The sequence below is a fragment of the Haliotis rufescens genome, unplaced genomic scaffold (genome assembly GCF_023055435.1).
Source record: "Haliotis rufescens isolate VD_foot unplaced genomic scaffold, xgHalRufe1.0.p SCAF_4, whole genome shotgun sequence".
NCBI classification, from domain to species: domain Eukaryota; kingdom Metazoa; phylum Mollusca; class Gastropoda; order Lepetellida; family Haliotidae; genus Haliotis; species Haliotis rufescens.
In genome coordinates this window covers 41,687,896-41,700,732 of record NW_025964112.1, presented here as the reverse complement: position 1 = coordinate 41,700,732, position 12,837 = coordinate 41,687,896, and the positions used below count along the sequence as shown (strand labels likewise).

Here is a 12,837-nt window from a genome sequence, read left to right as displayed (position 1 = left end):
TTTATACACATTCATACAAATATAGATACACATTCAAGACAGATTAATTGATTTGATACAGTTACTTGATCCGAATCAAAAGGAATGACCGCCGTATTGTGACAGCAACTACATGTGTTTTGACAGTGTCACCTCAAATTGGATTGCCCACTAATTAAGAATATAAACTTCGCTTGTGGTTCTCTTTTATTGCATGCATGCGCTTCTAAGATCAAAGGATGTATAGTGTGAAAAGTTAATTAGTAGAACAATCGTATTTCCGGGACTTGCCGCTGATGTTTTCAAACAGATTATTAGAACTCCATTCAGCGATAAACGGTTGATTATGCAATGAGAAGCGTTATGTGCAAATGAACAACGAACAACAATACAATCATGTCTGTGTAAAACTCTCAGTATTAAAAGTGTACATAAATTTTGGGAGCCATGCGTTACCGCCGGTTGTAACCGAGGTAGGGCTTTATCGAAGAGCACAATAGCGAGGGATCACTGTACAATCAACCACTGAAATAGTTAAGCATTCTTCAGAAATATGATACAGACATTGATAGATATTTCAGGATTGTTTCTTTATCTTAAAATGTGAAAGACAGACTATCATTCAAAGATTTTTCAACCCTGTTAATCCGTTTCCAATAAATGCATGAAGATAGGTGATTGTATGCCTTGTATACATATGGAGTTTTATCATATCGGTCTCATGTTCATATTAGATATCTGTACAAAGAATCCATGTATAAATGTGGTTTCTGTGGTCCGATTGTTCACTTTAGAATGTTTGTATTATAAAGGTTCGATACCACAGTGACTTTGAGAAGGAGAAATCTCACTATACTGTGGTTGCCGACCCTCTAGAGATGCAACGCCATAAGGACAACCAGAAAAACATCAGTGGGGTAATGCCATATCTCACTTCTCCATACAACATTCCCATGGGGATTAGCAGTTAGAATTGGTCCCCGGGAACCAACGTAAGAGGGGACCAAATGGATCAAGTGGTCGGGTTCAGCTGGATGATTCAAGTCATCGTACCCCAATGTTTGGATCGTTGCTCATAATATCAATCTCTAGGTTGTCTGGTCCAGACTTCATTATTTACATGCTGCCATCATATGGCTGGAATATTGTTGAAGAGTGGCATTAAACAGCAAAAGATTTTAAGGAAACTGAATGATACTTCCCTTATCCCACAGTTAAGCAATATTGCCATCACAGATGTCAATCCTGTTGGTCAATTATTCTAATATTATTTCTCAAGGAATAATTCTCACTATTTTGAGGGAGTTTAGCTTCAGATTATGTCTTTGTGAATAGTGTATGTATTTCAAACTGATATTGCATTTTTAGGAATTTGATTATGGTTGGTAATAGAATGTGATAGTTCTGTAGTTATATCTTAACATCCTTCTCCCATGCTTTTGTTCAATGATTTAACCATATTTGTTTCGTAAACCCTTTCCACTATCCCATAGTTATTTCCTGCTTAAATAATTATTAATGCTTAGTTCACCTATGTTAATATGGTTAACCTTTATTTATTTTATCTAACAGGTTGAATATCACAAAGATTTTGAGCATACGAAAAGTCAATACACAACAGTTGCCGATTCTGCCGATATGAAGCGCCACCAATCTAATCAGAAAATTCTGAGTGCGGTATGATCGTACATACGGCAAGTGATTGAATGTAGCCAACCCTCGCATCAGACTGACATCACATAATACCCTGGATTGCCAAATAGTTTTGTTACGTGTGCATATCTTGAAAATTAAAACCTGAATCTTTTGTTTGCATTTTTGTGTCAAACTTGATTTCTTTTGGACTTTCAGAACCTATTTTGAATCTTTTGCTCAAATCTTTCTTTTGAAATACTTATCTTTATTTTCAGAAGAGGTACATATTTGTTTGTTCATTTTGAGTTAATCTGATTTCTTTGTTACTTATTTGTTTCTTTCCTTCCTTTCATATATTTTGTTTGCTAACATTTGATAGAAGTTCTTTTTAAGGTAGTGTAGGTCACATACTAAACATGTATACTCTGTGTCTTAACACCATTATTAATAATCTGTTATGTAGCTCAGTTGTCATTAACATTAATACAGGGATGAGAATATATGTGCATGATTGGATATATATTAGGTTATATCCAATGGCTCCAGGATTGCCCTTGGAACCTTCTTCTGGCAGGATGGCATTGTTGGAGAATATATCATCTTGTTAACCAATCAGATCCAGGTCACCCTGAAGGTAGTTGTTGGAGAATATATCATCTTGTTGACCAGTCAGATCCAGGTCACCCTGAAGGTAGTTGTTGGAGAATATATCATCTTGTTGACCAGACAGATCCAGGTCGCCCTGAATGTAGTTGTTGGAGAATATATCATCTTGTTGACCAGTCAGATCAAGGTCACCCTGAAGGAAGTTGTTGGAGAATATATCATCTTGTTAACCAATCAGATGCAGGTCACCCTGAAGGTAGTTGTTGGAGAATATATCATCTTGTTAACCAATCCGATCCAGGTTGCCCTGAAGGTAGTTGTTGGAGAATATATCATCTTGTTAACCAATCAGATCCAGGTTGCCCTGATGGTAGTTGTTGGATAAATATATCATCTTGTTAACCAATCAGATCCAGGTCACCCTGAAGGTAGTTGTTGGAGAATATATCATCTTGTTAACCAATCCGATCCAGGTTGCCCTGAAGGTAGTTGTTGGATAAATGTATTATCTTGTTAACCAATCAGATCCAGGTTGCCCTGAAGGTAGTTGTTGGAGAATATAACATCTTGTTAACCAATCAGATCCAGGTCACCCTGAAGGTAGTTGTTGGAGAATATATCATCTTGTTAACGAATCCGATCCAGGTTGCCCTGAAGGTAGTTGTTGGAGAATATATCATCTTGTTAACCAATCCGATCCAGGTTGCCCTGAAGGTAGTTGTTGGATAAATGTATTATCTTGTTAACCAATCAGATCCAGGTTGCCCTGAAGGTAGTTGTTGGAGAATATATCATCTTGTTAACCAATCAGATGCAGGTCACCCTGAAGGTAGTTGTTGGAAAATATATCATCTTGTTAACCAATCCGATCCAGGTTTCCCTGAAGGTAGTTGTTGGAGAATATATCATCTTGTTAACCAATCCGATCCAGGTTTCCCTGAAGGTAGTTGTTGGAGAAATGTATTATCTTGTTAACCAATCCGATCCAGGTTTCCCTGAAGGTAGTTGTTGGAGAATATATCATCTTGTTAACCAATCAGATCCAGGTCACCCTGAAGGTAGTTGTTGGAGAATATATCATCTTGTTAACCAATCCGATCCAGGTTGCCCTGAAGGTAGTTGTTGGATAAATGTATTATCTTGTTAACCAATCAGATCCAGGTTGCCCTGAAGGTAGTTGTTGGAGAATATAACATCTTGTTAACCAATCAGATCCAGGTCACCCTGAAGGTAGTTGTTGGAGAATATATCATCTTGTTAACGAATCCGATCCAGGTTGCCCTGAAGGTAGTTGTTGGAGAATATATCATCTTGTTAACCAATCCGATCCAGGTTGCCCTGATGGTAGTTGTTGGATAAATGTATTATCTTGTTAACCAATCAGATCCAGGTTGCCCTGAAGGTAGTTGTTGGAGAATATATCATCTTGTTAACCAATCAGATCCAGGTCACCCTGAAGGTAGTTGTTGGAGAATATATCATCTTGTTAACCATTCCGATCCAGGTTTCCCTGAAGGTAGTTGTTGGAGAATATATCATCTTGTTAACCAATCCGATCCAGGTTTCCCTGAAGGTAGTTGTTGGAGAATATATCATCTTGTTAACCAATCAGATCCAGGTTGCCCTGAAGGTAGTTGTTGGAGAATATATCATCTTGTTAACCATTCCGATCCAGGTTTCCCTGAAGGTAGTTGTTGGAGAATATATCATCTTGTTAACCAATCCGATCCAGGTTTCCCTGAAGGTAGTTGTTGGAGAATATATCATCTTGTTAACCAATCAGATCCAGGTTTCCCTGAAGGTAGTTGTTGGAGAATATATCATCTTGTTAACCAATCAGATCCAGGTTGCCCTGAAGGTAGTTGTTGGAGAAATGTATTATCTTGTTAACCAATCAGATCCAGGTTGCCCTGAAGCTAATTGTTGAAGAAGTGTAGTTGTTAGCCAGTGAGATACCAAGCAGAGATATTTGACTGCAAAAAGTAAATGTGAATAGGTTCATGCAGGTGTAAAGGATTTGTGTGTATGTTGTTGTTCAATTAATGCCAGGCATTGATGCTGGACTTTGTCAGACCATGCTGTAACATTACTGATGCAGAAAAATGTAACTCACTCACTCACTCAACTCATACAGACGTGTGACTGTGATACACTCATATACACATGGATAGTCGGTCCTGGACCAGGGTCAAGATCAGATTTGATATTTTGAGAAAATACTGAGAATTGCCCTAAATGTTGTGACAAGGAATTCATTGTGATGATACTTTTCTTAAAGCGGACTGTTGCCTCTGCTAACTCATTCGCTCACTCTTTCAAAGTGACTTTTTGTTTGGAAGTGAACCTTTTAAGATCACGGTATAATTTGTATGAGATGTATTACTGTGTAGGGATATCCCCCTAGAAACCTGACTCAGCTGAAATGATTCTCATCCCTGAAAGCGTGACTGGTGTGATTAGTGTCCTGTCGTTGATGTAGATTGACTTACTCTATATTATTATTTGTTATTTTGTTATTGCTGTTATTTATTGAATTGTCATTTCAAAATTTCAAAATCATTCTGCCAATCTTGGATAAGTGTTTGAAATGCTTCAACATGTGTTCTCAGTTGTGTATGTTTGTCCAATAATTCTGTTATATAATGCTAGAACTGATCTTTGTGATCGTTAAGATGTTCTTAATGGCAGCATGGAATCTCTACGGGTTCACAGTGTAGATAACATGTGCCTACACAGACTTATGTCATAAGCTCGGCTTCTTCCCCAATAATTTTGTGTGGCAGTTACGCATCCAAGATGTACGCTTTTCTTCGCTTGATATGAGCATGTGTTCTAGTTTGCATTCTTGTGTTTTCTGGACTTCGGATTTAAATGTAATGAGTATCATTGTAATTCATAGACTTATTTGTAGGTTAACTTACGAGTTAAATGACTCATTCTTAAACATAATCTTCTTCATGATGTTAAAATCTTCCATCTGTAAATTGATGCTGATATAAGTATATTTACATATTTGATTTTTTGTGATTACATATATACATCATGTTTATCATGATGTAATAGTATTTGTCATGATGTAAGAGTATTTTGGAAAGATGCTTGATGTGTCCTGTTCTTAATGGTTGTGCTCTGAAGACAAGTGAAGCATCCTCCATTATCTGGGGTATTCCATCTTTGCTTCTGTAGCGGCAGTACAGCTTCCATCGCTCCTATCTCTAGCACAAATTAGCACAGGATTTCTCTAACAGTGCAAAATTTCTCTCATTTATAGGGATTTGATTGGATGGCTATTTTTAGCCTCGTGTTATTGCAAATCGGCTCAAAAACATAGCTAATCGGCCCAGGGTATTAAAGGGTGACTTTGCTCCACAATCTGGTGCAATTTTTGGGTCTACATCCAGACATTGTACTTGTGTCAAACTAGGAGTGTCTGAGGGTGATTATTGACATTTGAGTGTAACCCGGTCTTCAGCAACCCATGCTTGCTGTAAGGGGTGACTTTGCTTGTCGTAAAAGGCCACTAACGGGATCAGGTGGTCAGACTCGCTGACTTGGTTGATACATGTCATCGATCCCAATTGCGTGGATCGATGCGCATGATGTCAATCACTGGATTGTCTAGTCCAGATTTAATTATTTACAGACCGCCGTCATATAGCTGGAATATTGCTGAGTGCGGCGTTAAACAACAAACAGACAGTCAGACATTTGAGTGTGCAGCCATACATTTTGGGTTTGGAATGACTTTAATTGACTTTAAATGAAGATAAAATTTGCTGGGACTGCCAATTGGTCTGAACCTGTAAGCCAAATAGAGCGGAGATATAATACCCTGGATACTGGAGGATGGATGATCGATCGGAGTGACGATGATCCAGGTGCATCTTGTGGCTATTATTGTATAGGTGGAGTACCACAGTGAATTTGAGAAGGGCAAGATGTCTGTGAACATGCCAGCTGATGCCCTCGATTTCAAACGAAGTATGACCAATCAGAAACTGGCTAGTGAGGTATAATTACTGCTGTTAATTAGACGCAAAAATATAATTTATCTGTCTTCTGCTGATGTAAACAGATTTCTGGAGTTAAAAGTTTATAAGACAAGTTCTAATCCGTAAGTAGTAATAGAATATATTGAAATGCCATTTTTTATGCAAATAGCATGACTGGAGTTTGAAGCATGGGTGGCACAGTGGTCCCTGTAAAGAGTTGCTTGGAGGATATTCTGATCATGGGTTCAAATCCCAAATCCTGATCTGCCCTGAAACCTAGGTTTGTCAGCACCATACCTGTGCTTGTGGGTCTCGCCCAAGTGCTGAACGTATTTGAGCTGTGTCATTTAGACTTGCTCCCACATCACACTGACATGCCATGCTATAACTGAAATACTGTTGAAACAGTGTTGAACCAAACTCACTCACTCACTCCACAATTTACTCCTAAACTGTATCAATGAAATAAGGATTTTTCACTTGTAATCCATAAAGTACTATGCAAACAATTTGTTTCTATATCTGAAAATCGTCAAAATATTGTCAAATATTAAAGGAATTTAAGATGACAAGCAATGCAAAATTTCTACCGTCTTGTATGCGTCCTATCAGGTAGACTATCACAAAGACTTTGAGATGTCCAAGAGCAAATACACTCAAGTGGCCGACACTGTGGAGATGAGGCGCCACCAGGGGAACAAACAGATTCTGAAGGGGGTAGGATGGGCGACCATTGTTGGCATCGTGCAGGCATCATGCTGGGGCTGCATTCTCTGATTGTTGTTGCGTTATTAACAATGCCCTAACATTGTTATGTGAAGAGTGGCCTTGATAGGAGGGATCTGACTGCAGTGGGGTATATTGAGGTGGTTGTACTTCATGGGTAAATAACCCTTTTCTCAAACACTGAATGAGAAAAGCTCGTTTTCATGACTGATTCAGCAATTGAAAACTGATCTGGTAATATTGGTATTTGGGAGGCGGTGTGAATGTTTTGTTAATTGTTTACTCCATGGCAGCAACATGAGACAGAAAACTGTTTTTTCAGGATTTGTTTTTACATTCTTTTAACCTAATTTGCTGATGTCAGCACTTAGTGTTGTACCTTGTTTGAATGCAGTGTCCCTGCAGCGATGAGCAATAAACACAGCATCGAACACGGAGATGATACTGATGCTGAATGTAAAAAAATGTATTGCCATACTACAGGAATCTTTGAAAGAATCTTGCTGCCAATACATAACAAATATCTTCTTACAAAATCATCTTGCAAATAAAATACTGAAACCCTTTCCATATTAATAAGAAATGTCTAAAAGTGGATTCCATTATACAATTCTATCACGAGCATATGTTTATGAATCACTATCAAATAGTGATGACACCAGGTTTTCGCAAAAACGTGTGCGTATCCTGCCTCACTGGTGACTCCTATCACAAACACATGCAAAGGCAAGTCAATTATTCACCTGAAAAAACAACATGGAAACATTTGGTGTAATGGAAAAAGGGAATTGCATTGAACATCATTTTTGTCACTGATACATCAGATTTGGAAATGTCCTCCCCATGTCTACAAAAAAACATTTTGAAAACTTTGCTGAGGCCTTGAATGTTTCAAAACATCGGACCAAGACTTGTGATTTGCTTCACACTTTGCTGGGGCATGATGGTTTGTGGTCAAAGGGGTAGAGTTGGTGGGTGCCTGATAAAAAACAACATTTCGCTACCATCGGGCGATAACTCACTAACTTGTGGTTGTTTGTGTGTATCTTTGGAACAATCTGATATGGCATCCCTAAGTCTGAAATTATTGTACAATGATTTACAGAATTTTGGTTACATTTGTTTACAGATTTTTCAGTGAGATCTGGCCAAACGAGCCCTTGTTAGCCATGTAATAAATAGTGATATTGCCAACCTGAAATACTGCTTATTTTGGAAAGGTTATTAATGTTTTTTTGTTATGTATGTTGGGGATGTCTGACTGTCAGTGTATCATGGCCGTCATCAAAGTGCAGTGTGATTTTGGCACCATGCCTTTTTCTTGGCGTCACTTACCAGCAAGTCTTTGTTGTTTTCCAGCACTAAAGAAATGACTGATGGCATTAATTGTGGATACGTTTGTGTGCTTTCTTTTGTTTATAATACTTTGAAAGAAAAAAAAAGCTTATGTGTGTTCTTTTCTTTCTGAAGTGAAGGATTTTGTGATATAAATTGATAGGTGTTCATTAGCCTTGCTCTAAGGCTGTACTGAATTGTAACTGCATGGACAGTAATTCTATCCTTATATGTATAAAACACAAGTCTAGATAAGTCAACAGTTCTAAGGTTGCCATTCTAGTACAAAAACATGTTTCCAGTCTTTTAAAGGGACAACTTTTTCGTATTATTTAGGAATTATAATTTAAATTAAAACATATTTCTTCAGAGACTTATGCAAGTCTAGGTTTACATTTCATGGTGATTTTTCCATGGTTGCTGAATCAGTGACTATACTTCACTCCAGAAGTTTAAAATAGAGATTATTTGTTAATTTTAACATTTGTTTCTTACTGCATTGTCAGTTGGTTTGTGATTCATGTGTTTCCCTGCTGTTGTCAGCACTTCTGTTGTATTAACCTGCATTGAACACTGAAACATAGTAAAAGCTGCATCTGAAATTACGCGATATAGGAATATATTATCCCTGATAAGATAGTTTCAGATAAAAAAAATTCCCATCATTGCATCAAAATCCTTAATGCTTGCCTTAAAAGGCGACAATGTTTGTTGTAAGAGGCGACTAGCGGGATCGGTAAGTTGTATTGTAATATGGGTGGAATATTGTTAAGAGCAGCGTAAAACCACACTCGCCCATTTTTTAATTGCAGTGCTCTGGAATATATACTGTCCTATTAATTTTGGAGTGATTAAGGGTAGCATCAGAATATATATTGAATCAAATTGATGGAGTTCGACGACAGTCCTGTGATTCGTTATTATACTCCATCAATGCTGTTATTTGAACATGCCAAAATATAGTTTTAAACCAAACTTGGTGTGTTATCCCTGGCAACCAGACTTAATGGGATATTGTGACTTGATCTGTCGGAGTGGACATATGTAAAACAATGTTTGAAATAAAGGCGGTGGAATTCTTGAGGTATGCTCCGATAGTATTTGATTCTAAATCTTCAACTTTTAACATGAGAGTTGTGACAAGGACCCCTTGACTTTCATGCTTAATTTCGAACTCTATAAAGTGACCCGGTACCATCACAAGCCTTCCAGAAACTATTACTGGACCTAAAAAATTCTTCATTGGAAACAAAATTTGGTTGACAATTCCTACTGGGGATTTAGCTCAAAATAAGTATCTAACATTAACAAAAACATCCGCTTCTTCACTGTTGCATGATGTGTAGTTTTGGTAGATCTGAGTAGATCTGTGAAATACAATAACAGAATATTGATTGGTTGCTACTAATATTGATGTGTCTGCTTATTGTATATTTGATACAGATGTAGGAAATGAAAAACATTAAGCAATGAACAGTAACCAACCAATAGTATAATAAGAAAATCTTAAGTGAACTCAATTTTTCCGAAGTCATTGATTAGAGTTCCTTGAAGAGCAAATTGATGTGATAAAGTTAAAGTCAAGAAAATAATTGATGGGAGATGGAATACAAGAAAACACAAGTCTTAATACTTGTAGGCTTCTTGCTTACAGGTGGCTCCACAACCCTCCCAACCCACACCTCAATCTCCCACTCCTCAATCCCCCACTCCTCAATCCCCCACCCCTCAATCCCCAACCCAATTACTACAAGAACCCAAACTTGGAGCTCCTAAACAGGTGCCCAAACAATCTCCCAAACAACTTCCTGAGGAGCCACCCAAACAGCTCTCTCAAGCGCCTACTAAAGTAGTTTCACAGAAACCAGTTAAAGCGGTTCCTCAAGAACCAGTTAAAGAGGTTCCTCAAGAACCAGTTAAAGAGGTTCCTCAAGAACCAGCTAAGAAGGTTGCAGAAGAACCAGCTAAGAAGGTTGCAGAAGAACCAGCTAAGAAGGTTGCAGAAGAACCAGCTAAGAAGATTGCACAAGAACCAGCTGAAAAGGTTGCAGAAGAACCTGTGAACAAGGTTCCTCAAGAACCAGTTAAAGAGCTTCCTCAAGAACCAGTTAAAGAGGTTCCTCAAGAACCAGCTAAGAAGGTTGCACAAGAACCAGCTGAAAAGGTTGCAGAAGAACCTGTGAACAAGGTTCCTCAAGAACCAGCTGAAGAGCTTCCTCAAGAACCAGCTGAAGAGCTTCCTCAAGAACCAGCTAAACAGGTTGCAGAAGAACCTGTGACCGAGGTTCCTCAAGAACCAGCTAAAAAGGTTGCAGAAGAACCTGTGACCAAGGTTCCTCAAGAACCAGCTGAAGAGCTTCCACAAGAGCCTCCAAGTGAGGCTGTGGAGCAGCAATGACTGGCTGGACTTGTTATCTGCCTCCTGTATGGACAACTGACCTCTGCTACGGTATGTCCTGAGGGACTCGTCAATATTTATCATAGGGATGGGGTTCGGGCGGAGATTCCCATCCAAAGCAATTGTCTAAATGTACTACTCAAAGAAATTAAAGAACACAAATGTTTTCATATGACTATAGTTAATCCGTCATGATATGAATCTGGTGTTTCAACTTCTTTGAGTAGTACATGTCACAGTGGAATTTTCCTTCTGCACATGTCCTCAACGGAGCATTGTGATGAAACATATTTTTAAAAGAAAAACATAAATTAAGTAAACATTCTATTGTGTCCTGTGTCAAATTGAGTAATTGTTTTTCAAACCTGCTTCTGATTTTCTCCGCCCCACCCCTTCCCTCAATATGTGGTAGGTATTTAAGTGTACAGTGATGAGTATTGAGATACACAACTCTTTGTGGATAGGACACATTGATTTACAAGGTACCCCAATATATTTTAAGGAGCGTTTAGGTCTTTAATGAACAGATGCCAAATGGGGATTCTAATTCTGTGGAAAGATTGAACTATACAGATTTGTGTATCAGAACACATAGGCTGTGCAAATCCTGTATAAAAATGCATATGGCATTATGTTGCTTTTAAAAGCCTTGCTCTGATTGGTCATTATGTCTAGTTGCTAGGATACTACATGTAGATATGACACACTTTTAATGTGACTGTGCCACCACTATATTAATTTGTGTTTATTAGCTGAGTACAAGTGGTATTTTGTTATTATTTATGTGATTATCATACATCTTGCTGACTTGATGAGAGTCTTCCAACAACAAAATATTTAGAGATATTATTGTTTTGGTCTTCTGCTGGCAAACTCATGTGAAATAATGCATCTATAATTGTATATTTTGAGAACCTGATTTCTTTCTTGCAATTTTCTACAAGTGTACACAGTTTATGTACACCATATTTAATATATTTTCTTTTTCTTTCTAATGTGCGTGAGTTTTTCTTTCTTTCAGTCCTGTTCAAGACTGACATTTTCTTCTCCTAATAATGACCACTGTTCCTTTTCAGAATCCTAGTACCATGTACTTTTCAGACTTTTCAGACTTCAGTTGTCAGAAACATTTGGTATTATTACTGAGAATCCTTTGTGATTGCTCAATAAGTATCTTGAATATTTATGATAAAGCTGTGAAATTCATGTTGTTCACTGTTAAAACTTGTCTTTCAAATCACTTTGAATTTTTTTCTCGTTTCAAATAATGTACAAATTCAGTGTTTCAGCAGATAACTTGTCCTTTTATCTTTTCCTTCATTTTTGTCGTTTCCTACTTTTCAGATTAAGTACCATGAAAACTTTGAAAAAGAAAAAGGCAAAAAAATGTCTGTGGCTGACGACCCAGAAACCCAGCGCCTCAAGAAAAACATGCAGGTTGTGAGTAATGTGGCCTACCACAACACACTCCAGGAGAAGGCAAGGATGGAACAGAATCGACCTAACGAGGAGACGGATAACTTTGCAGGTAAACTCAAACAGAAAACTCTGAAACTGGTTGGAGGTTCTGTTTTCATTCCTTGACATTTTGGGGGATAATTAGGAAAAGTAGGTTCTCTGTTCCCCATGCTTATGAGTTTAGTGGTTTGAATCCCTCAATCGCCCTGGTAATAATTTTTGGTTTGTCTGCACCATACTCGTGCTTGAGGGTTTGATTAAGGGTGATCTCTGAGACCTACATTACTTTTTTCTCCAACATTATGTTGAAGTTTGATATTACTGAAATGTTGTTAAAGCAGCATTAAACACAATTAACTCATCCACAGCCCCTCTTGAAGATCTGGTCAATCTCCTGGCCTACAGGTCAGTTAAAGTCTCAGCCAGTAGCATTTTCAAGCAGCTCATCATTTATTTAGTTCTGTGTCCTCAGTTTCCTTTCTGAACCCAATTCACGTTCATCTTCAAAATCTCAAACAGTGAACTCCAGTCAGGTACAAATGTCTTAATTATCATGACATTTCGGGTACAATGTGTGAAGCCCATTTCTGGTGTCCCCTGCCCTGATATTGCTGGAATATTGCTAAAAGCGGTGTAAAACCAAACTCACTCACTATCATGACATTTGTCTTTTGTGAAAAGTGTCGACTTATGCCAGCAACATAGACT

The 12,837-nt window shown here is 37.9% G+C and overlaps 1 protein-coding gene across 6 annotated transcripts in view; it reads left to right on the top strand.

Annotated features, from left to right (window-relative positions):
* LOC124135960 (nebulin-like) overlaps positions 1-12,837 on the top strand; it is a 118,180-nt gene that overhangs the window by 79,978 nt on the left and 25,365 nt on the right. For 5 of the 6 annotated variants that reach the window (XR_006861286.2, XR_006861285.2, XR_006861284.2 and 2 more), the window contains 6 exons: positions 792-896; positions 1,552-1,656; positions 6,126-6,230; positions 6,825-6,929; positions 9,928-10,722; positions 12,016-12,083. Coding sequence is in view for 1 of the 6 variants with exons in the window: in XM_046501678.2 (XP_046357634.1) it covers positions 792-896; positions 1,552-1,656; positions 6,126-6,230; positions 12,016-12,199 (499 nt within the window). In the remaining 5 variants the exon portion in view is untranslated. Of the gene's footprint in view, positions 1-791; positions 897-1,551; positions 1,657-6,125; positions 6,231-6,824; positions 6,930-9,927; positions 10,723-12,015; positions 12,200-12,837 lie in introns of those variants that run through there. The other variant, XM_046501678.2, reaches the window with a different exon arrangement.